This window comes from Ailuropoda melanoleuca, chromosome 4 (genome assembly GCF_002007445.2).
Source record: "Ailuropoda melanoleuca isolate Jingjing chromosome 4, ASM200744v2, whole genome shotgun sequence".
Taxonomy (NCBI): domain Eukaryota; kingdom Metazoa; phylum Chordata; class Mammalia; order Carnivora; family Ursidae; genus Ailuropoda; species Ailuropoda melanoleuca.
Window position 1 is genome coordinate 78,595,122 of NC_048221.1, and position 25,342 is coordinate 78,620,463.

Here is a 25,342-nt window from a genome sequence, read left to right on the forward strand (position 1 = left end):
CCAAAATGGATGAAAGACCTAAATGTGAGACAGGAATCTATCAAAATCCATGAGGAGAACACAGGCAGCAATTCTGTGACCTCAGCTGCCGCAACTTCTGGCTAGACATGTATCCAAAGGCAAGGGAAACAAGGCAAAAATGACCTATTAGCTCTTCATCAAGATAAAAAGCTTTTGCACAGCAAAGGAAATGGTCAACAAAACCAAAAGACGACCAACAGAATGGGAGAAGAGATTTGCCAATGACATATCAGATAAAGGGCTAGTATCCAATATCTATAAAGACCTTATCAAACTCAACACCCAAAGAACAAATAATCCAATCAACAAATGGGCAGAAGACATGAACAGATATTCCTCCAAAGAAGACATCCAAATGGCCAACAGACCCATGACAAATGCTCCACATCATTCAGCATCAGGGAAATACAAGTCAAAACCACAATGAGATACCACCTTACACCAGTCAGAATGGCTAAAATGAACAAGTCAGGAAATGACAGATGTTGGAAGAATGCGGAGGAAGGGGAACCCTCCTATACTGTTGTTGGGTATGCAAGCTGGTGCAGCTGCTCTGGAAAACAGTATGGAGATTCCTCAAAAAGATGAAAATTGAGCTACCTTACGACCCAGCAATTGCACTACTGGGTATTGACCGAAAAGATACAAATGTAGTGATCTGAAGGGGCACCTGTACCCCAATGTTTATAGCAGCAATGTCCACAATAGCCAAACTATGGAAAGAGCCCAGATGTCCATCGACAGACGAATGGATAAAGATGTGGTATATACATACAATGGAATATCACGCAGCCACCAAAAAAATGAAATCTTGCCATTTGCAACCACATGGATGGAACCAGAGGGTTACTATGCTAAGCGAAATCAGTCAATCAGAGAAAGACAACTTCATATGATCTTATTCATATGTGGAATTTAAGAAACAAGGCATAGGACCATAGGGGAAGAGAGGGAAAAATGAAACAAGACGAAACCAGAGAGGGAGACAAACCATAAGAGACTCTTAATCTTGGGAAACAAACTGAGGGTTGCTGGAGGGGAAGGGGATGGATAGATGGGGTAACTGGATGATGCACACTGGGAAGGGTATATGTTGTAATGAGTACTGGGTATTATATAAGACTGATAAATCACAGACCTGTACCCCTGAAACAACTAATACATTATATGTTAATTAATTGAATTTAAATTAAAATAATAAAAATCAAAAATAAAGCAATAACAAAAATATAATTAGCGGGGCGCCTGGGTGGCACAGCGGTTAAGCGTCTGCCTTAGGCTCAGGGCGTGATCCCGGCATTATGGGATCGAGCCCCACATCAGGCTCTTCCGCTATGAGCCTGCTTCTTCCTCTCCCACTCCCCCCTGCTTGTGTTCCCTCTCTCGCTGGCTGTCTCTATCTCTGTCGAATAAATAAATAAAATCTTTAAAAAATATATATATATATAAAACTAGGGAAAAAATCAGTGATTCCTCAATGAACTGTCAATAATCTCTATATTTCATTCAATCATCTAAAAAATTTAATGGATTTCTATGAAATTTTACTGAAAAGATGTAGATAGAATTGCAACTATGACTATCTGACAAACAACTGGATATAAATCAACTAGTGGGAAAAGGAGTAAATAAAACCATGTACTCAACCTGTTATAAAGCTATAAACAAAAAGTAAAATGGGAATCAGAATGTGTATCTAAACTTTGCTTTTAGTTCTATGTTCCTCAAACAACCTACCAGAAAGCAGTTTTTCCTTACAAACCACGTATCTGAAACACTTAGTATCAAAAGGGATGATAGCCCTAAGCATAAAACCTCTGCTTAGTAAAAATTCCTTAATTCTATATATTGGCAGATATAATAAAAAGGTGAGATACTGGGATCCCACCAAATTCAGACCCGTTCATCACATGCAGATGGAAAAGACACCAAGGGAAAAACAAAGTCCCCAGAAATGCAAACTAAAGATACAAGTAGGGAACACTAACCTTGCCTGCATGAACCCCAAAGAGGACCTCTTTTCTAGAACGAAAAACTCAAATAACAAATATCAAAGCACTTTTCTGCTGAAATGCAAAATCTAGTTTTTGACTAAACATTATTTTAGTGAATGCTAGTTTCTGAAGCACAAAAATGAAGCATCTAGATGTTTTCATTGAAATTTTATAAAATACCCATGTCCTCCATTTTCCTGGAGGAAAGTCTATTTTCTCATTTGACTTGAATTATCAGGCCAACAGAGTTCTTTCAGTGCTACAATTACCTTCTCAGTTCTATCCAGGCACTTAGAACCTTTGCAAAAGCTGGAGGCTGGCAGAAAGTGTCTTCTTCCTGCCCAAGAAAAATCCTGACTCAACTTTCATATATCGTCAGCTACTTCAGAAATCAGTATTTATTAAGGGACACCAAATTCAAATAGACAAGATGCTATAGGACAAGAGTATTCACTCTAGTAGACTAAGGGACAACTGAAATCTCCAAAGCAGCTACAACCATTTTGTCACAGGCATTTTTAAGAGCATGAGAGATGGCCTAAGTAGAAAAAAATAGCCCTTTCCAAAGAATCCATCCTTCTCAACTCCCTTCCAGTCACCTCTTACCTTTTTTCAGGACTCTTAAATTCAATCCCCAACTCCTTCACCCGAACCTAGTCTTCATGTCAAAACACACATACATGCCCTCTTCCCAACATGGGGATCTTAAGAAATTGGGGGAAACTGAAGGTAGTATATTAACCCAAAAAGTAAAGGTTTCACTATGGTAGGATATCTTACCACGAACTGCACAGTAGATTCAGTGGGTCAAATCCAGCAAGCAGGAGATATGGCAGCCATTCCTTGTATTTTGTTTGTGCTTTAATCGCATGGTTTATAAATTCAGAAATATGGTTCCCCGGTGCCAATGGACAACCTTTCTTCAAAAAGTAGCGAAATACTGAAAACTTCTCATACTTTAGGCAGTATGCCAAATGAAGTTCATTTAGTTGGGCTCCGTATTTCAAAAGAATATTCACAATTCTAAAAAATTCGCAGCTCCACCACAAGAAAGAGAGAAAGAAAGAAGGAAGGAAGAAGTTAGATTTTTATATTAAAAAATTCTCACAAATAGTTAATGGTAGTTACAGCTGGAAAATAAATGGCAGATGGGATAGCAGAATGCTGTGATATGGGTCAGGGAGGAAGAACCTCCTCTGCTCTATGGTCCTTCTAGTTGGACTTAGAATCAAACTGACACGAGACAGATTAACAGGAGAAAAGCAAATTTAATAGGCCTAAGTATGGAGAATCCACATAGACATGAAATTCCAAAGATAAGGAGGCAACATGACACTTATCATATGAGCTAAGGAGAGGGATAGGGCCTGAGGATACAAAGGGGAGAGAGCTCATTAGCAGGAAGGTGAAATGAGGGGTCTGGAAAAACAAGGTTGTCCTATTATGCAGATGAATTCCTTAGGTAAAGGGGAGTCTCTGATGATATGGGAGTCTCCCATTGCAGGCTCTCCTTTCCAATGTAAAGTTAGGCAGTTACAGGGGAGGCAGAGAGCTTTTCTTCCATCTGCTGGGTTTTTATTAGTTTTAACTCAAAATAATCTTTATGCCAAAGTGATACATTTTGGGGCCTCTCATCCTGCACCCCTTCACGGGTCTAGTGAACTGACACTAGGGTACTAGGGGAAAGGGAGTATTTTACTTTTTAATTTACACCCTCCTGCATGGTTTTTAATTTTTGACTATGAACAGGTAGTGCCCTTAGAATTCAAAACATTCATCTTAAGTAGATAATTTTAAAAATTATCATTGACAAATAGAAAACTCTTCTCAAACTGTGGTATTTTTGTACAATTAAGTAATCTACAACAAAACACTTGGAAGCAAAGTTAATTAACAATGTCATCAGTCCCTAAAGACAGAGGATTCATTCTAGGAATTTCCAAGACACCATTTCCTTTAATAAGAGTCTTAGTCAATTTCCCTTATATTTTTAAGTTTCTAATGGTAAAAACAAGAAAAGCTTTTCTATGAACAAAAATTTAACTATGGCTTTATATTTTAAATTAATATTTATCAAATACTTTTACAGAATAGAAGTATATCATTTTATATCTATTAAATTGGTTAATTTTATTTTTTTAATGTATCATCCCATACTGGTAAGTTGTGGTTAAACTGACTGAAAATAAGTGTAGAGAGCTAATTGGCAAGATGTATCAAAAGAGTTATCACAGCAAAGTTATAAGGGGCACAATCTCTGGAGCCAGAGTGCTCAGCTACTTATTATCTATGGGACTCTGAACCAGTTACTTCACCTTTCTGGCACAAACACTAACACTATACAAGTATCTGTAAAATAAAATTATATGTAAAATAAGTTACAATTAAATTAATTAAAATAAAATAAAACATAATAATTAAATTAAAACATAATAGGGGGTGCCTGGCTGGCTCAGTCAGTGCAGCATGCAACACCTGACCTCAGGGTCATGAATTCAAGCCCCATGCTGGGGGTGGAGCCTACTTTAAAAAATAAATAAATAGAATAGAACAGAATAGAGTAAGCATAAATCTTGGGAATTTATCCAAGACAAAATCAAAAAGAAATTATATCCTATTGGTACAATGATAACAATAGTATTATGTATAACAGACTTTAAAAAGAAAGAAACTACCTGTTTAACAACAGAGTAGATAAATACAAAATATGAGAGTCATCAAAAACTGCAAGTATGATAGCCCTGTGGACCACATTTTAAAAACTATTTATGCTCGGGGCGCCTGGGTGGCACAGCGGTTAAGCGTCTGCCTTCGGCTCAGGGCGTGATCCCGGCGTTATGGGATCGAGCCCCACATCAGGCTCCTCTGCTATGAGCCTGCTTCTTCCTCTCCCACTCCCCCTGCTTGTGTTCCCTCTCTCGCTGGCTGTCTCTATCTCTGTCGAATAAATAAATAAAATCTTTAAAAAAAAAAACAAAAACTATTTATGCTGTAAGTTTAACAGTAGCAAAGCTCGGTGAACAAGTATGTTTACTATGTACACAACTATGGAAGAAAATATGTAATAAAATCATCCTCCCAGGGTAGCTGGGTGGCTCAGTCGGTTAAGCATCTGCCTTCATTCAGCTCGAATCATGATCTCAGGGTCCTAGGATTGAGCCTTACATCGGGCTCTCTGCTCAGCGGGGAGTCTACTTCTCCCTTTCCTTCTGTGCTCTCCCTCTCTCCCTCCCTCTTACTCTTCTCTCTCAAGTAAATAAAAATCTAAAAATTCTCCCTTTGAAACTGGCATTAATGCTATTTTAAACAACTATAAATTTAAAAAATATTTCATTAATCACAATATCATGGAATCTAAGTAAATAAAGGCACAAAAATTATAGATAAAACATATATAAAATGTTTAAGCCACTGTCATGTGAAACCAACTACTTCTGAGGACTTATGTATACAATTTGAAATCAAAGTTTTAAAGTAGTTAGAAAACCAAACACATAAGTAAACTGTTACCTGATCCATGTGTATTTTTATAAATCTATGTTGTTTCATCTCCAATTCATGCTTTTCTTTAGTTAAAACCTTAAACGGTATTTGCTTTACTTTTAGCTATTTACACAGCAATTAGAAAAGAAAAACTGAGGGGCATCCGGGTGGCAGAGTGGGTTGAGCATCTGACTCTCAGTTTCAGCTCAGGGAGTGATCTCAGGGTCCCTAGATTGAGCCCCTAGTTGGAGACCCAGCATTGCGCTTTGCACTCAGTGTGAGTCTGTGAGTCAGCTTGGGACTCTCTCTCCCTCTCCCTCTGCCCCTCCCCATTGTGGTCTTTCTCTCTCTCTCTTAAATAAATAAATAAATAAATAAATAAATAAATATAAATAAATAAATAAATAAATAAATCTTTTTAAAAANGACCCAGCATTGCGCTTTGCACTCAGTGTGAGTCTGTGAGTCAGCTTGGGACTCTCTCTCCCTCTCCCTCTGCCCCTCCCCATTGTGGTCTTTCTCTCTCTCTCTTAAATAAATAAATAAATAAATAAATAAATAAATAAATAAATAAATAAATCTTTTAAAAAAGAAAAAGAAAAATCGACAATTCTAAAATTTCTTTTTAAAAAAGATTATCTGAGAGAGAGATATGAAGAGAGAGAGATTTCGGGGGGGGGGGCAGAGGGAGAGGGTGAGAGAGTCTTAAGCGGACTCTAAGCTTCAGGCAGAGGATCTCACAACCCTGCAATCTCACAGCCCTGAGCTGAACCAAGCATGGAACACTCAACCAACTCCACCACCGAGGCACCCCTCTAAAATTGCTTTATAAAAATTAAAACCTTTTTGGGGTGCCTGGGTGGCATAGCGGTTAAGCGTATGCCTTAGGCTCAGGGCGTGATCCCGGCGTTATGGGATCGAGCCCCACATCAGGCTCCTCCGCTATGAGCCTGCTTCTTCCTCTCCCACTCCCCCTGCTTGTGTTCCCTCTCTCTCTGGCTGTCTCTATCTCTGTCAAATAAATAAATAAAATAAAATCTTTAAAAAAAAAATTAAAACCTTTTTGCCTACCATCTTGCTATTTGTTCCTGATTAAAAGTCCATCATTCATCTTATTGTTCTTGAAAACAGCCCTGTATGTATGCATTTTTTTCCTCTGGTTCTTTTCAGATACAGGAAAGCTGAAAGATTTGTTGCCAGCAGTCTTGCACTACAAAAAATGCTAAAGGATATACTCCTGACTGATGGTTCTGAACAGTTATCACCAATTTATTTCAACCACTTCGACCTCTTTTCACTAGGCTCTCATTATTTTGCCTGCAGTTATTACTTGCTGATTGCACTATAGAACACACATGCTACACATGGACTGTTGAACAAGTTCCAATAAATATGCAGGTAAACTATGAGACACTGCCTTACTACAAATGTGATATATAATTCTCAAGAAACCTGGCAGTTTTCAAGGCATGAGTGTTTACATGTGCAATTCAGGGACTGGTTGAATTCTTCCCTCAAGCGCTCTGAAACCATCAATAGCCTAACCACAGATACTTGAGCTCTTAATGATTTAGCTCTTGAAACATACTTTTGCTACAGAATATAAAGGTAAATGAGAGCCCTAAATGTAAGCTATTAGATTAAGTGCTACAGATGGGTTCTCTAGCCATCTTCTGTTTAGAAAAACTACAAAACAATTAGTGGCTTTCTTATTAAAATTTTAATATAGCACCCAGGCATATGGCTCCTGCTAAGAAAATTTTAAGAACAAGGCCAAAAGATAAACCACTCATCTCTAAAATGTGGGAGGAACAGGCACACATATAATTCCTTAAAATAAGAAACTTTAATGAGTATTTATTCTGTACCAGGAACTATGTTAAAAGTATTATGTGGAAGATTTGCCTTAATTCTCACAACAACCCTAAGAAGTAAGTTCTACTATTATCTCCATTCTAGACACAAAAACAGAAGCTTAGTCACAGAACTGGTAACTGGTAGAACTGATATAATATCAAACCAAAATCTACCAGTGAATATGACACAGCAAATATATGACATATCACTCCTCTATTATGAAAACTGAACACTTCATGAAATAGTCAAATGAAATTGAGGAATATTTTAAGGCCAGACCTATGTTTCCCAAAGTATGTTCCAAGGAACACTAGACCCTGAAAATGATCCATATGACAAAGGCTCCATAATGACAATATCTGAGAAATCCTATATGGTATACACTGAGGTCAGAAAAGAGAGAACCGTAGGATGAACTTATTTTTTGAAAGTATGCTAGAAAAAAAATAATAAATAAATAAAGTATGCTAGTTACATTTTCAAATTAAATGCCAAAATGTCTTCTTCAACCTCCGGACACATCTCAGAAGAAATATCTTTATTTTTTTTTCTCAGAAGAAGTATTTTTTTTTAAGATTAATTAATTTATTTGAGAGAGAACAAGAGAGAGAGCATGAGAGCAGGGGGAAGGGCAGAGGGACAGGAAAAGAATCTAGGGCAGATGCAGACTCCCTGCAGACCGCAAAGCCCGATGTGGGGCTTGATCTCACAACCGTGAGACCATGACCTGAGCTGAGATCAAGAGCAGGACACTTAACTAACTGAGCCACCAGAAGAAATATCTTTAAAATTAAAGAAATGTATCTGTTAAAAAGAAGATCATAGGTCCCACATGGCATCACCTGGGTTAAGGCCCCAAGTCAGTAAACCAAGATTTAAAACTTAACCTAACTGCAGTTTCAACTCCCTAAGGAATGTGACCTTTAACAAGTCAACATGGAATTTCCTGGTCAATATTAGAAAATTTACTGATGGGCCCTTCCATCCCCTTAGGAGGGCAACCCTGCCTAAACAATGCATTTCTTGATAATAAGTTCCTGTCTCCTTTTTTTAATGCTCTCTCTTTGCCTTTAAAAACCTTTCTTTTGTCTAGTTCAGTTGTGATCCCCTATACTTGCTAGATGGGATGCTGACAGATTCATAAATTGTTTTATAAAGCCAATTAAGATCTTCAAATTTACTCAGTTGAATTTTTTAACAGGTCCAATTGCTGATCTGAAAAAAGCATAATAGAGTTTAAAATACCCCAAAAGTCTTTAAACACAGGAACAAAAGTATATTTATAGTAAACATAAGTTCATCCTGTTTTCAAACTTTCCAAACTTGTGTAGATTCACTCCCTTCTTTAGGAATTCAGAGACATCACCATAAGAAAAATTCTTGGAAGCCTTTCAGGAAAAAAAACAGTGAACATTGCTTAACCCTGTGCTTCCTAAACTTAATTAACTGTAGAACCCCTTGTGTCCTATGTAATATCTATTAATGACCTACAGAATTAGTATTCTACAAAATACACTTTAGAAATCCCAGCTCTAAACTTCTTCCAGTTATCAGCCTTGTGTTAGAACAAAAGCACACTCCTAAAAGGCTTATGTGACCCCCTAGTATTACATTTATAGACCCTTCTCTAACAAAACTACCATTTATATGGCGAATAATAGACACAAAATGAAGCAGATGATCATAAAACTTCGTCAGCATGCCCTGAGCTTTTGGGAAAGCTATTAACAAAGTCTCGAATGTATGTGTAAACTCCAGAAACACTAGCAACTTGGGTTCTGCATGAGCTTGATTATCCCATATCGTTGAGCAAAAACAGATCCGAGAGCTTAGATAACCTTTGGTTAAAATACAAATTACATGGACATATGCATGTAATTCCCTTAACACGTAAACAAATTCTCTCTCAAGCCCCAGTGAAGAAATGGAAAACTCTCGATGAGCCTATGAATTAAAAAGAAACAGTCCATCTTATTTAACATGAGTATCAGGAGCTAATTGTGACACATTAAGAGAATGCATGTTATAAAACAGTGGAAATTAACAGATACTAGGAGAAGTTTAAAAACTAAAAAAAAAAAATGTCTAGGCCTTATTTTTAGGGTTGTATCTTTTTTATCATTCTGCTCTTTGAAATTCAAAAATATGTACAGAACAGTACTGTGATAACAGAAGCACAGTAAAAGGAAATTCAACATGTTAACAAGACTTACTTTAAACAAACAGGCAAACATCTTGAGTATTTTATGTCCAATTAGCCAACAAAACATCTAACCAACTTATTAGCTGAATTATCAAAAGGTCATATAGTAAGTTTTACTGAATGGCTCTCAGCTAACAGTTGAAAACAAAATGAAGACATTAGGTCCTGTCAGGTGTACCCATGTGTGATATGATGAGGAGAGTTGGTATAATTTCTAAAAAACTAATGTGATAACAATGATCAGTATCAATTAGAAAGACAAAATCAAGTCAGTTAAGCCATGATCATGATCTACAGTCATCTATAAAAGGCATTAACACTTATTCAAGTCGTACTGAAATGTGTCAGCCTCCCTCCTTCACCCATTCCAGTTAAAGGAGTCTTTTTCTTAAAGTTTCTCATTTGAGTTGAATTACTTAACTGTGCTTTTGAAAGATGCTTTCATGTCACTGCAGCTATTAACTTTTTAGCCCCAAAGGAAAAGACTGCTTTTTGTCTAGTGGCAGAGGAGACACCTTTCCATCATTTCTCGTAGTGGTGAGAAGAGCTAAAGATCATTGCTTCAAATGGAAGCTTATCCTCTCAAAGGGATACAGAACAAAAATGTTTCAGAATTCTGAACTAAACCATTAACTTGGCTGAATAAAACATAAAACAAAAAAGAAGGGAAAACTTAAAACCCAGAGCCATTATTCACATTTATTATTTTCATCACCTTTCGATATTCATCGTACTATTCATAAAAGCAGACGAAAGTTTACTGAAATACAACAGGCCAAAAGTGCAAGAAGGGCCACAAATACTAAATTTCTAGATCTCAGAGAAATGCCAAAACTACCAAAAAACACACAAATGCAAAAACCAAACTAACATTATTATAAGAACATATGGTTGCTATAAAAATAAAATTTCAAAACTTACACCACTAAACTTATTATCTCTTACCAAATCTCTGAATATTTGAATATCTAATAATAATTAATTTAGGAAAAAAGAGTCTTCCAGGTTAACTCAAATTCTTATTAATGGTTGGTAAATGGCATAAAGGAAATTCATATATTGTTTCATTATGGAACAAAAGCACGTAATAGTTATTTTTAAATGAAAATTATATTCAATTATCCTTGCTTTTTAAATGGCAATTCTAATTAATTTAATTAATTTTTAAGTGTGTGACTGTAGAGAATCTAAATCTTCTTTTTTTTAAGCTTTTATTTTTAAGTAATCTCTATACCCAATGTGGGCTTGACCCGGAGATCAAGAATAGCACACTCTTCCAAATGAGCCAGCCGGGTGCCCCTGAAAATCCAAACTTTAAGATGCATACTCACTGAAAGAAATAACAAAAAAATTCACAAATTCTTCTATTTTGATTTTGTTTTTTCCCCAGACACTTGGCTATGTTACCATCTTGATATACTAAAAAAAAACCGATTGGGAGCATGACACTTTTCTTGCTTGATCAGCAAAGTTTTATACGGAATTCCAAAATAATCAAATGATTTTCACGTTGCATGTACAGTGATTGACATGTAAACTAATAGCAGACATTAATTAGCTAATATAAACGTAGTATAGAGATTGAAATTTAAATGATATTGTTTTCTAGATAAAAGGAAGATGGCAGGGAGAAGAAAATTTACCTTGGTATTTTTTTACTATGTGCCAAAAATTGTGCAATATACTATACTGAAGTCATCTCCTTTATATACACACATTAAATGTGAGCATATGTGATTATGATGGTACCATCACTTAGATTTAGTCCCTTACAAAAGGTTTTCCCTTCAATTAAATTCCCCACAAAGTAGGCAATAATGGCAAAGATGTCTCAAAATTAAGTCTATTGCCATGGGTCCCAGGCAAACAAATGAAAAGTCAAGTGGAAAGACTAGGAGAATGTACCCTTATAAAACAGGTATTTTGATGTTTTAAGCTTTTCCCCTATAGGCTAACAAGCAATATCTTCCAATGACTTTCCTCACTGAAAAAACCTACCTTACTAATTAAGAACACATTTGGTCCAATTACAAGTTTCCACAAGGGAGGAAAAAAAGTAGCTGATAAGCCCTTTTAAAGCCACCAAACCAGATTTCAACTGTGGTCTATAGGGTCACTTCACAGAGCAAAATTTCCAAGAGTAGCAAAAACAAAGCTTGTTAGCTCATGTCTGTGACCAAGGACCGCTGTACAGCACACTGCTGCTTCTTTACTTTCAGTTTTCAGCAGTTTGATTATTTTTGAGCATGCTTTTTTTTTTTTTTGGCTTTATCCTGTATCAGTTTACTGAACTTCCTAAATCTATAAATGTGTATCTTTTATCCAATGTTGGGAAGCTTTTGGCCATTATGAGTTCAGATAATTTTCCTGCAACAATCTCTTTCTCCTCTCCTTCTGGACATTGTCCCTCAGGACCCTGAGGCTCTGTCCTTTTTTATTTCTTCCAATCTTTTCTCTCTCTTCTTCTCTTTGGATAATTTCTATTGGTTTATCTTCAAGTTAACGGACTCCTTCCTCTGTCAGTTCCATTCTGCTATGGAGCCTATGCAAAGAAATTTTCATTTCAGATATTTTATTTTCCAGTTTTAAAATCTCCACATGGTTCCTCTTTTACAGTTTTTATTTCTCAGTTGAGAATTTCTACCTTTCCATTTATTTCAAGTGTGTTTACCTTAAATGGCACATTATAATAGCTACTTTTAATTACTTGATATTTCCAAAAGCTGAATTATCTCGGGTTTGACACCTGTTAATTATTTTCCCTTCAGAATTGGGTATACTTTACTGGTTCCTCACATGTCAAGTAATTTTAGACTATATTCTAGACATTGTAATGTTATTGTTGTGTAGGTTCTGTGTCCTGTGTCCTGTATTAATCTTCTGAAGAATACTGACTTTTGCTTGTTTATTTTAGCAGGCATATAACCTAGTTAGTTCAGACTGCACTTCTCTTTCACCTTCTACAGACTGTAGTTGCAATGTCAATTCAGTTCTCAAAGGCTTTGTTATGCTATTTTGGGTCTGGTCCCATCAAATGTGCCACTCAGGGGTTACTCTGAGACTTGGGTGACAGTTTAAATCTTGTTTTCAGCAATCTGGGCCTGTCATTCAGAGCATGGAGTGACCTTGGGACATATGCAGATGCATACAGAGAATCAGAGGGTGTCCTTCTCCAGCTCTCTCTTCTCCAGAATTCCCCTCACACTCTCTGTCCCATAAGGTTCAATTTACCTGATTCTTCAGGCCAGAAAAACTTAATTTTAAGGTGTTTCAGGGTTAACAGGGCACTGTGTTATATGGTTTAATTCAAACTACACTTAGAAGCTGATGAGGCTGCTCTTCCTCCAAAAGGTAAAATGAAGGCCAGAAAAGACTATTATATTGGACAAACACACCTACAAACTATCCAAACCCACTATGTTCTAATATGACTTTTTTAAAAGTTCAGTTCTGAACTAATAATAAAACAAATGGAGTTAGATACATATAAAGAAGACAACTGAAACAACTAAAGTCATCAATGCAGCCCTACTGGAGAAAAACTAGAAGCATTGAGAAAGATAAAATTTGAAGGGGTACATAACAAACTACTACGAAATCATGAAAGTAATGCATAGAGTAGGTCCCAGTTACTCAGATTCACCAAAGTCCCAAATATTCAGACTACAATATATACCTGGAAGCTTGCATTCAGAATAAATAAAATGAACTACTATTTTACATAGCAAATGTTAAAAAAAAATGATAGACTGAAAAGCTTAGAAAATAAATTTTTGACTGATATTTCAATTAAATAGCGGAGAGCTGTCCATAATAGTGAATTCAGGAGAGCCAATCAAATTTGGGGTATGCCTACAACCTCTTCTGTGTCATTAAAAACAAGAGTGTCTATCTGCACAACTTATTCCATTAATGGATGGACCCTATATATTACTCAGTATGGTTTTTCTTGCACATAGCCTTATTCTTACTATCTGTTTCAAAAACTTTGGAGTCTTATAGACAAGTACTGGCCAGAAGCTAAGAAAACAGCAGTAATTCTTCATTTATTCTACTTCACAGGATCATAGAAGGTTAGCAGAACAAGTATTTTAAGACTTTTTAATTACCCTGACTCACATAAAGAAATGCCACATACTAAATACATTAAAAGTATAATATTTACAAAACTAAAGTTTCATTTTTAGGCTAATAACAAGTCTCGTAAGTTTCAAATGGTAAAAATCATGAAACACAATCAATGCCTTACTTGATAAAGTCATTTTAAATTCTTTTTTCGTCCCCCAGCTTTCCTGAAGTATAATTAACAAATAAGATTTTAAGTTATTTAAAACATACAACATAATAATCCCATAAATATACACACTGTGAAAGGAATCCCCCCATAGAATTATCACACCCATCATGTCACATATTTACTATTTTCTTTCTCTAGTGAGAGAATTTAAGTTCTACTCTATTAGCAAATTTCAATTATACAATACAGTGTTATCAACTATAGTCATAATGTTATACATTAGATCCTCAGGCCTTATTCATCATATAACTGAATGTTTGTTTTAATTTTTGAATTGTTTTGAAAAAAATTAGCAGAGAAATCCTGCATTTACTTTATTTTTTTTAATATTTTATTTTTAAGTAGTCTCTACTTAAAATGTGAGGCTTAAACCCACAACCCTGAGATTAAGCGATGCACGCTCCACCCACTGAACCAGCCAGGCGCCTGACCCTGCATTTACTTCAATACACTGGAAGTATTCTCTCAAGTGGCTACAATGAAAATATAATCCAGATCCAAAAAGAGAAGAGAAAAAAATCTGACATTATCACTTCATTTTTACTGTACTTTGATGGAACAAGGTACATCATGGAGGCTTATTTGTTAAGTCAACAATTTAGCACTATGAGATATTAAGTTTCATCATAGAAGAAAATCACTTAGAAATACAGGTCATAGAGCAAAAACAACAACAACAACAAAAAACAAACAGCAAATATACATACTCTTTTTGGAAAGCCATACACATGGGAGAACTGAATCCAAAGACAAGGCACATCTGGGCATCTGGGCTGTAGCCATGCCGGAGTAACATTTCTAGGCACTCTTCATGTCCTCCAAACACTGCTGAGTAAACGGGACTCACTTTGTCTGGCCCAGTGTCACAAACCCGGTTGGTAAGCGGTATTAACAAGTCCAAGATTCTATAACCACACAAATTTAGGAGCATTTAATGTTTTTATATGTACATGAGTACAGACAACATTTCTACAGCACATATTTTAAGAGTCACACACTGATTGACTTAAAGTCTTTCTGTCTTCCACCTACATTAAATTATTATAGGCTGTACACTCCAAAATGTTACCCTTGCTATTGCTGCTTTATACAAAGGTCCTTACATATATCTAAAACAGAATTAAATAATATTACCATAAGTAAATAGGGACTAGCTTGTCCTTATTTGTTCACTATTTACCTTGCCACCACCATCACCCTACTCCCCCCAATTCAAATCTTCTGTTAGATATTTTAGGATCTAATAATTTAAAACTTCATTAAACCAGATATAAACTTTTATCAAGAAAATTAATAATTTCCCTTCTTTTTTTAAAGTAAACTTCCCTTTTTTAAATAAAGTCTTATTTTTCTAATTACTAAGAATTTTTAAGGATGGTGAGTGCCATGAAATGAATAGTATTTTCATGAGGAAGAAATAAGAATTTCTTTTTTTTTTTTTTTAAGATTTTATTTATTTATTTGAGAGAGAGCACAAGCGAGTGAGGGAGTAAGAGGGAGGGGACGGGGCACAAGCAGGGGGAGGCAGAGGGGCAGAAGGAGAGGGAGAACCAGACAGCCCAAAGAGCAGGAAGCCTGATGTGGGGCTCGATCCTGGGACCCTGAGATCATGACCTGAGCTGAAAGCAGATGCTTAACCAACTGAGCCACCCAGGCGCCCCAAGAAGTAAGAATTTCTGCTAAAATATTCTATTCCTCTAAAAAGAATATGAGCTCTTTAAACACTAAGGCAGATTTGTTGCTAAGTAGAGGAATTTCTAAAGAAAATCATTAAAATCTAAGTTCTTAGATTATTTGTAAACTTACCTCCAAGATTCAGCTGGAAAGAGAAAAACAGTCTACTCTTCCAAAATTAAAAATAAAACTGTAGGGATAAGGTTAGCCATGAAATCCCCCTCTTTCTGGGAGAAGAAAGGCAGGGCTACTCCAAAGCTACTTTCCTTTTGTAAGGTACGCTTAAGATGTTAACATTTAAGTAGAACTTATACTCACAGAAGGGGTTACATTAGAAGTAGTCTGTGGAGGAAATTATAATGACAAACAGAATTCCCCAAATTGAGGACAAATCCCAAGAGGGTTTTGGTATCAACTTAAAGCTCCCAGTATAATTGTACCTAAACTATGTTTAAATAAATAATCAAGAATTTTAAGAAAAATACCAAATCTTAAAACCTAAGTATTCTGTTAAAATAAATAGCCTGTTTAATGTCCCTTAATAAATGTGTTTAACTTTTAAAAATGGGTTGGAAAAATTACACAAGGTACAAAAATACTTACAAACACCTTTGAGGAAATAGTAAAATACCGTGCCACCTAGTGGCATAATAACCACATTACAGAATTTGTTTTCCTACTACGTAATCACACTAAAGTAATGACAATTTCACTACTACTTTTTAAATTAAATAACAGTTACAACAACTATAAAACTATTATTTTAGAATTAAGACTCTAAAGACTTTAAACATATATCTTTTAAAACTATTCATTGCCAGTTTATGTTAAGATGGGCTACCATATTCTCATAGGTATAACCAGTTTATTAGCTTCTAAGATTCCTGGAACCCCCAATTTCAGGGTGTTCAAACTGTCTTTAAGTCTTCCTCTCTACAGAAAATAGCAAAAATTTCATAAGAACTTTCGGCTAAGGAAGAAGAGTAACAGAAACAGGGAAAAATACCAAACTGGACTTGAGATTAGATAAAGAGACGTCTAGTCAAAGGGTTCAAGATGGCGAGAACTACCCAGGCCACATAAAAGAAAGACTCGACCCCAAAGGGATCATAAATTCAAAAGCTTTCTGGGGTAAGGGAGGTATCATAAATCAGTTGAATAAGGTCATCAGATCACTAACTAAGGACACCTGGGATAAAACCAGAGGGGAACAGAAGAGCATGGCCACAGCTTGAGAAATCAGAGGAAAAACTTACCCTGAGAATGCCCCAGAATTCTGTCTCTAGCCACTCCGCTCACACTAGGAAGTGCAAGACTAAGAGGAGCTGGGGATGGCACAGGCAACAGATATGGGAATGGATCTGGTCATACAGTAGGTTGGCAGAGAAGGGAATACCAAGGATTCTGTCTAGAGATAAAGGGTCTGGCCCAGAAGATTTATTCCTTATTACCTTTTGATTATGAGACTTTTATTTTGTTTTAATACTTACTTTGTATGGCCCATTTGTGCAGCTGCATGAATAGGTAACTGCCAATTGTCCTCATTACAGTAAAGATCTGGATCTGCCCCACTGGACAGCAAAAGCTCCACACATTTTGTGTGGCCCTCTTGAGCAGCAATGAATAAGGGAGTAGCTTTGTCCAATGCTTGACAATTGACATTTGCACCTAATACAAAATACAACATTTAACAGATAAGCCTAATTTATGAAAAAAGAGTGATGATTAACATAAATTTCAAAACAGCTGTCTTAAAAGGGCTTTATAGTACAATAGTTTTCCAACCCCAGTGGATATTGTTGTATAAACATACTGATTTTCCGCATTTGTTGGTAATCATCTAAATTGTTTTTGCTTTTATGTTAACAAGAAAACAAGTGATTAGTACTTTAGAATTCATTTTTAAGCTAAAACAAAAATCTTATTCAATGAAGTATTCATTTCATTCCAATCTGTCCTCCAGCAAGCACTCTGTGGGCCGAATAAGTAATCATTGAAAAACAAAATATGCAAACCAACAAATATGGGATGTCTGGTTATTACAGAAAAAGGTAAGAAAAACCCAAATTATTAGAATTTATAAATGCCATTAATCAATTCAGGCTAAGACTTATTGAAAAAAAATTCCCATAGATATGATACACCTTGGGGCTATGCCTTAAAACTAATGTTGACTAGGGATGCCTGGGTGGATCAGTCTGTTAAGTTTTTGTCTTCAGCTCAGGTCAAGATCCAAAGGCCCTGGGATCAAGTCCCTCATTGGGCTCCTTGCTCAGTGGGGAGCCTGGTTCTCCCTCTGCCTGCTGCTCCCCCTGCTTGTGCTCACATTCTCTCTCTGACAAAATCTTTAAAAAAAATTTTTTTTTAAATCTAATATCGACTATACTCTTCATTAAGTCCCTTTTCTTCGTGACCACTACACAATAAAACCTTATAATGAAAGAATAATGTCTATTTAAATGGGTTTCTGAGTTGATTTTTAAAGAACAAAAACTAATCAATTATTTAAATGCCAGTGCATTAAAATGTAAAAAAGGTGAAAGTGACCTCACTTTTGATGAAGGTTTGAAAAATAGCTAATTTTCCCCAATTTTTCTTATTGACAAACAGCATGTTAAGTATGCTAAGTATGGTGCTATTACATGATTGTGAGAACTTTCAAATTTCTGGAATATGTCTCAGTAGAAGAGTCATCTTCATCACAAGGGAAAAAACTATCTCTTTGAAAGGCTGTTCCATAAATGTACCTGGAATAAATCACAGCCCCGACCAAGGCAAAAACTATGCAAAACATGAATAGTAAGTTAAAGGGGGCATGGAACTTCAGAAGGTCCAACTAGACATTCAACACATCCAGACAAGTAGAATGTTCTTGACTTCTACAAGGTGGTTGCTTCACCTATTCTCAGCCTCACTAATCACTGAGAAAAGACTAAGCTGAGAAAGAAATCTACTTAACTTTCCTTTTTAAGCAGTATTTCATTTTGATTGACAACTTCAAAGTATCAAAAAGAATAGGGAAACAGGCCCTATAAAATTATAGGTAGAAAAGTCAGAAAAATGACAGATAATTCACTGAAAGGAAAATAATTTTAACGAGTTAGAAACATATATAACTACATGATAAACACACCCACGTACCTTTTCAATTTGCTGTTCATCACTATTCAGAGAGGAGGGGGGGATAAAAGGAACAAAGCAAAACAAAACAGATGCCTAGCATTTAAGAACAAAGCAAAACAGAACAGGTGCTTAGCATTCTGGGAGACATGCTAGGCATGAGGAGATAGTCATTAAGGTGCGGTTTAACCCATTTTGCTCTTTTTTTTTTAAGATTTTATTTATTTATTTGACAGAGAGATAGAGACAGCACAGGTAGGCAGAGCAACAGGCAGAGGGAGAGGGAGAAGCAGGCTCCCCACCGAGCCAGGAGCCTGACTCTGGGCTCGATCCCAGGACCCTGAGATCATGCCATGAGCCAAAGGCAGACACTTAACCAACTGAGCCACCCAGGCGCCCCATAACCCATTTTATTGTAAATATTAGCTATACACTAACAATTGGAACTTACAGGACTGGAAGCCATAAAATGAATTAGGACAGCCTTAGGAAGGTACAATATAAAAGAGGAAGAGAAGTCACATGAAAAGACCTGCTTCCAAACCCTGATTCTGCCAGTAAATATTTTCTAGATCTTTGGCAAGGCACTTAAACACTCAGGACCTGGGATTCTTAATCTAAAAATATACATGTTTAAATAAGTGATTTTGGAGATTTCCTCTCAACTCTAAGATTTACAGACTCAATATTTGTAACAGATATATTAATTTGGCACTTAATATTTTCTTTGCTTTATACTTCAACTTGAGCATTTGAACGTTTGTAAGGAGAAAGCAGAAATAAGAAAATATGTGCTTTGCTGTCTAAATAACCTCTGTTTTGTATATTTGGAGGTAATTCTTTTTTTAAGTAGGCTCCACGCCTGCAATTTGGCGCTTGAACTCACAATCCTGAGATCCAGACCTGAGCTGAGATCAAGAGTCAGACGCTTACCCAGCTTAGCCACTAGGCGCCCCCCTGGAGGTAACTTATTAAAAACCTAAGTATTATAGACCTATATAAAAAGCCTAGGTATTTAAAAAAAAATTTTTTTTTTTTGCCTGGTGGCAAATCTGATTTATTTCCCTTTGGCTCTTAACTATCCATGCTTCATCAGGTTAGTACTGTGGGTCCATACACAGTGTCTGGAGGAATTTAAAAGTCCTTACATAACAAACATTTCTGGTCACAGAAATGTCATACAGCCTAGGAATGCCCCCTCAATACCATCTTCTCCAGCAGTGCTGACTGTGTAATAACTGTCACAGAGAAACCCTTAGCAGGTTTGTGTTGCTATTAACATAATAAAGTGTAAACATGCTTTCAAATAAACCCATTCAAATAATCACACAATTTATCAAAAATACAACTCAAAGGCTTAATATACAAAATAGCTATCTAATAAATTAATTAAGCTTACATAGTCTTGTGCCCTAGAAAGTTGGAACTGCTCAGGTCCCCATAAGAGAGAACAGACCCATCATTCAACTTGCCAATAAACCTGCTTTAGTGATAGGTCATTATGTTCCTCCTCAGACAAATTAGTAGCTGTGCATTGCATTATGTTAGTAATAGACAGTTAGTAACCAGGCTTATAAATCAACTTGTATGTACTCTTATTTACCACTAACATAAAACCATAAACTTCACAACCTGATTTATATCTGGTCAAGAATTATGCTTCCTAGGAAGATACACAGTTAAAACTCAACATCTTAATAGTGCAAAGGCTAATGGATTAATCTTACCCGATGAAATAAGTATGCTCAAGCTTTCTAGCTTGCCATACTGAGCAGCCACAAATAAAGGTGTGATTCCAAAGTCATCCTGGCATTCCTTGTTTGCTCCTTTTTTAAGAAGCAATTTTATGATCTCGGCATTTTCCTAAAGCACAGATTCATATTTTAAATAGGAGAAAACAAAAAAAACAGAAGGTATCTCTTTTCTTATTGCTGTGTTTTGGGGGTTTTTTCATCCTCGCTAAAGGAGAACTTTTTTTTTAAGTGTACTGTTCAATGGGAAAGAAGTATTAAACAATCAGATTATTCTATACCTTTAGCTAGCCCATTAAACATAAACAGATGAAACACCGATCTCTAAGAATCATAATCCTTTTAAAGCCTGCAGAACTAGTTTGCTAGCCCAAGCACTAAGGAGTTACCACAGTTTCTAAACACACTGCTATAAATAAGCCATTGCTCCTTATCAATTTATATCCCATATATTCTGATGGTCTCTTAACTATGCTATCAACATATGAAAAACTTAGATAATCCCTGAAGCCCAAAGCTGCTGGAACTACCAGAGCAGTTGGCTTATTCAGAATGATCATTAGCATTTAGACTGCCTTTTCTGTACTGCACTAAGCACCATAAATCACAGGCAAGTAGGAAGCAAAAATGTACAGAACTGTCATTTTAAAAGGGTAAAACACATAATTTACATGGAAATGAAATAATAAATTCAGAGGTTACCTGAAAAGTAGCCTGGTGCAAAGCGTTCCAGCCACACATAGAATGGGATCCATTAACATTTGCTCCATGTCGAAGCAACAGCCTTAACACATCTATCTGTCCATTTTCAACAGCTGTAAACAGCAGTCAAAACAATTATTGTCAGTACAAAGGCATGTTTGTAGGACTGGACACTTTGGTGATGTTCTCATCACTTATTCACCCTGGAACTCACAATACTGTGATCATTCCTACCAAGAAATCAAAACACATGCTCCCTAAGCAATCCCAAAACATTTATCACAATTGTCTTAGCCCAAACCTATTATCATATACTATCCTTTCTGTGAACAAACAAAATTATTTTCAATCCTATTTAAAAGATACAGAGGAAATGGAAACAAGAGGCAAACATTTATTCTCTCTGCTAATGAAGACAATGTTTCTGTTTTGTTAAAAATGCAACTGGGAGACAGAAAGGGGTGAAGAGGTTGGAAGAAACAGCACCAGGCTGAAGAAACAGTCTCGAAAGGATTGAAACATTTGCTGTTATTACCATCTGACCACAAATGACAATAGTCACTGATAATTTGAAAAAGCAACATTGCAAGTTTTGCATCATAGGTTATTTTTTTGCCATCACAGATAACAATCATTGTTAAAATGACGTTTTTGTATCAGTCAATGAAAATATAGTAAAACTCTGCTTATTTGAAAAGGAGACTCCAGATAACCCAAAGAGTAGTATTAAAGAACTGCAGACTATTTAACTACAGTAACTGAAACGAATGGCTCCCAAGACACTGCTAATGTAGATCCTTTAAAGACGAGTTCGCATGCCCACAAATACCTAAAAATCCTTTACCCTTTTTACTAATTCCACTAAATTATTCTACTTTCTTTTACATATCTAATTGAACATGAGCCTAATATCAGGTAAATATAACAATTAGGTGTCGCCTAATATCAGGTAAATATAACAATTTATAAATCCTACTTTGTGAGGAAGAACATAGGTATGATGTTACTAAGTTGATACAACACACGAATGGGACTAAACTTCCCAGAATCTTATCTCCCACAAAACTGTGTATTGAAGGTGGCACTGATTTTGGAGGAGTTAATGAAAAAAATGGAACACCAGAACAGAGGTATATAGTACTTACTGAAGTAAGAACACACACAAATACACCGTTAGCAAATAAGGTACATTGTGAATGATGTAGCTGTGAGGCTACTATAATGACTTCTTGGATTATAAGTTTGGGGAAATATCAGTATCTATAAGAAAGAGGACAGATGTGTATAAGAAGGTCTGACTTCGTGTGCTTGGCAATGAGAAAGGAGGTTTGAAAAACAAGTATGATTTATTTCATTTCAAGCATATATTTATTCCTTCTACCATAGTTGCAAGTAGGAAGTGAAAATCAACAACTCTCAGTCACAAATTAGAAAGGCACTAGACTTTTAAATGAAGGGCCATACATGAAAAATGCTAGCAAACATAAAACAATAGGAAAGATAAAAAATTTAAAGTAGAAAACAAGAAATGATAAATGTGCTCATTATTACTGAAGATAAATAACATGTCACTGATATTCTATTAATTTTATATATTGAATTTATACCAAAGCTTAGTTCCCCCATAAGGACTGTCAGAAGTTCTGTGGTCAAGAATCTCTTCTTCAGGGAGGTTTCAGAAATGTGGTGGTTCAGAAACCACCACGGTTGAGACAGCACCACTGTAAGAGAAGTTTAACATATCTTATTTCTAAGTTAATAATCAAGGGCATTTTACCAAGGGAAAAACAACAGCCTTTCAAGCTATTTTTTCTATAATCAATCTAAAGTCAATCTAATTTTGGGTGGAGGTCATAACAGAAAAGGAAGAAAATCTGTTTCATATCCAATTCATACATCATTATCAGTGACTGCTGGCAAAAATCATTCCATAGCCACATCCTGAGTTGAAGATTATCAGGTTGTCGTCAGTGATATATGAAGCAGGGTAAAGATGTTTGTTTTTCATGAGTTAGGCTGACCTTATAAAAATGAAAGTCGAAAACTTTGTTTTATTAAATAAACTATAGTAGAGAGACAGAAAAAAATGTTTTTAATATCATAAATACATTAAGATATATGATATTTGCATCTCTAGTGAAAAGATTTCCCAATGGCAAAAGAGTGAAACCAATACATGAGCAGATAAACAGCATTTTTATAGCTCTCACTAGTTATTTCAATATAAAGCACATTTAATGGTTAATAATTAGGAAACAGTGGTTCAGAAAAGTGTACTTAGAGCTTACATCTATTACAAATCCTCTCCTTTGGAAAAGGTGGATTAACTTATTTTTCCTTATATAACAAGTTACCAAATCGAGGAGGCGGGGTGCCATATGATATCAATGTGTGTTATGCTTCAACACAAGTTTATTTTTAAAAAAACAAAAAAGAACCAGACTCGAACCTCCTATTTGCTGGCCTCTTAATCCACTAAGTATGCTCCTTGAGGAAAGAAACTGTGCCTCATTCTGCTTGTATGCCTAGTGCCAAGTGCAGACAGAAGACAGGCAATAAATAATTGCTGCCAGAATGAATGGGGGAAAAAACCTCTAAAAAGGAAGTAAGATTTTTCACTTTTAAGAACATATCTCCTTTCCAAACTAAATAGGCTTCAGAATTAGACCTCTGGATAGGACAACATAACTGGAACTAAACTCACCTCCCCACCATCAACTATTGTACAAGTGAACAAATATGTAAGGCAATGTTTTCTGGCATTAAACAATAGGCGGAACATTGTGATTCGTGAGAGAAGAGAAACACATGAGGTAAGCCCCAAGACTACCTCAGCCCTCCGCCTCGAGACATTTCTTAATTATGGTGCTTTGAGCTGAAGTCCAAGCAGGGCAAGGGTAAGGTTGAGGAAAAAGTACTTCAAGAAAGGAAAAACCCAAGCAGAGGCCAGCAGTCCATTGAGCTAAGGAGGCAGAGATTAGAGGTTAAGCAGTTGACATCTGTGGTGCAAGGCCCGAGAGAAAAGACATCTGTGCAGAGAGGTCCTGATGTTCCTGGAAGTTCTCTAAGAATCCTTGGCTGTGGTCTGGGGTGCACATGCCAACGGCAAGATGAAGCTTACTGGAGAACTGCTAAAGGATTAAGAATGGAATAAAGGGGCGCCTGGGTGGCTCAGTCTTCAGGTTAAGCATCTGCCTTCGGCTCACGTCATGATTCCATGGTCCTGGGATGGAGCCCCATCGGGTTCCCCGCTTGGCAAGTAGCCTGCTTCTCCCTCTTCCCCCCTTGTGGTCTCACTCGCTTTCTTGCTCTCTGTCTCAAATAAATAAATAAAATCTTAAAAAAAAAAAAAAAAAAGAATGGAACAGAGATAACTAGAGGTCAAACAGTGCTGAGGACAATGGAAACCCCAGGAGTTCTGGTCAGTCACATTGGTGAAACAATTAAGATACCTCATTAACACTTTGGGCATCCAGCTAAGACACCCAAAAGGCCGAGCCCTGGGAGTAAAAACCATATCTGAGAGCAATGCCTACTCCAGATCTGCTCTAACAAAGCCTAAAATAAGCCCTGCAAGATGGGGAAGGGGGCAGAGGTTGGGAGGTGAGAGTCCCAACAAATTAGACGCACTTGGGAAATACCTTAAGCTCTCCACAATTACAGTCTAACAAAGCATAAAAGCAAAACTAAGCAAGCTGGAGGTGACAGGTCAGTAAATGAATTATTAAAAAAAAAATCAATATTTCTCATATGAAGATAACAGAATTCAAATCTTTCTAACATACCATCCATCATGTCCAGTATACAAGTCAGAAAGCAGTTAACCAGAAACTGACCCCAAGATGGCCCAGATACTGGATTTAACACATGAACCAAAGAAACTAGTGTAAATGTGCTTTAAAAATTTAAGGGAAATATGTTCAAAGACTTTACTTTTAATATATATGGTATACAGACAGGTATACACAGAGAATGTCAGCAAAAAAATGAAGTCATTAAGAAAAAAAAAGAAATTCTAGAACTGAAAAAAAAAAATGGATGGGCTTAAAAGAAGATTAGAGATAGCAAAAGAGTCAGTGAACTCAATATAAATCATCCAATCTAAAGAAGTGAGACAGTGAGGCACCTGGCTGGCTCAGTCAGAAGAGTATGCAACTCTGGATCTTGGAGTGATGAGTTTGAACCTCACGATGGGTGCAGAGATTACTTAAATAAATAAAACTTTGGGGAAAAAAAAAAA

The 25,342-nt window shown here is 36.2% G+C and overlaps 1 protein-coding gene across 15 annotated transcripts in view; it reads right to left on the reverse strand.

Annotated features, from left to right (window-relative positions):
• Nucleotides 1-25,342, reverse strand: part of ASB3 (ankyrin repeat and SOCS box containing 3) — a 171,753-nt gene that overhangs the window by 88,214 nt on the left and 58,197 nt on the right. For 13 of the 15 annotated variants that reach the window (XR_004624890.1, XR_004624887.1, XR_004624888.1 and 10 more), the window contains 5 exons: nucleotides 21,103-21,215; nucleotides 20,377-20,512; nucleotides 17,020-17,197; nucleotides 14,563-14,760; nucleotides 2,796-3,053 (listed from right to left, as the gene is read on the reverse strand). Coding sequence is in view for 8 of the 15 variants with exons in the window: in XM_034659131.1 (XP_034515022.1) it covers nucleotides 2,796-3,053; nucleotides 14,563-14,760; nucleotides 17,020-17,197; nucleotides 20,377-20,512; nucleotides 21,103-21,215 (883 nt within the window). In the remaining 7 variants the exon portion in view is untranslated. The remainder of the gene's footprint in view (nucleotides 1-2,795; nucleotides 3,054-14,562; nucleotides 14,761-17,019; nucleotides 17,198-20,376; nucleotides 20,513-21,102; nucleotides 21,216-25,342) is intronic. The other 2 variants (XM_011237942.3, XM_034659132.1) reach the window with 2 other exon arrangements.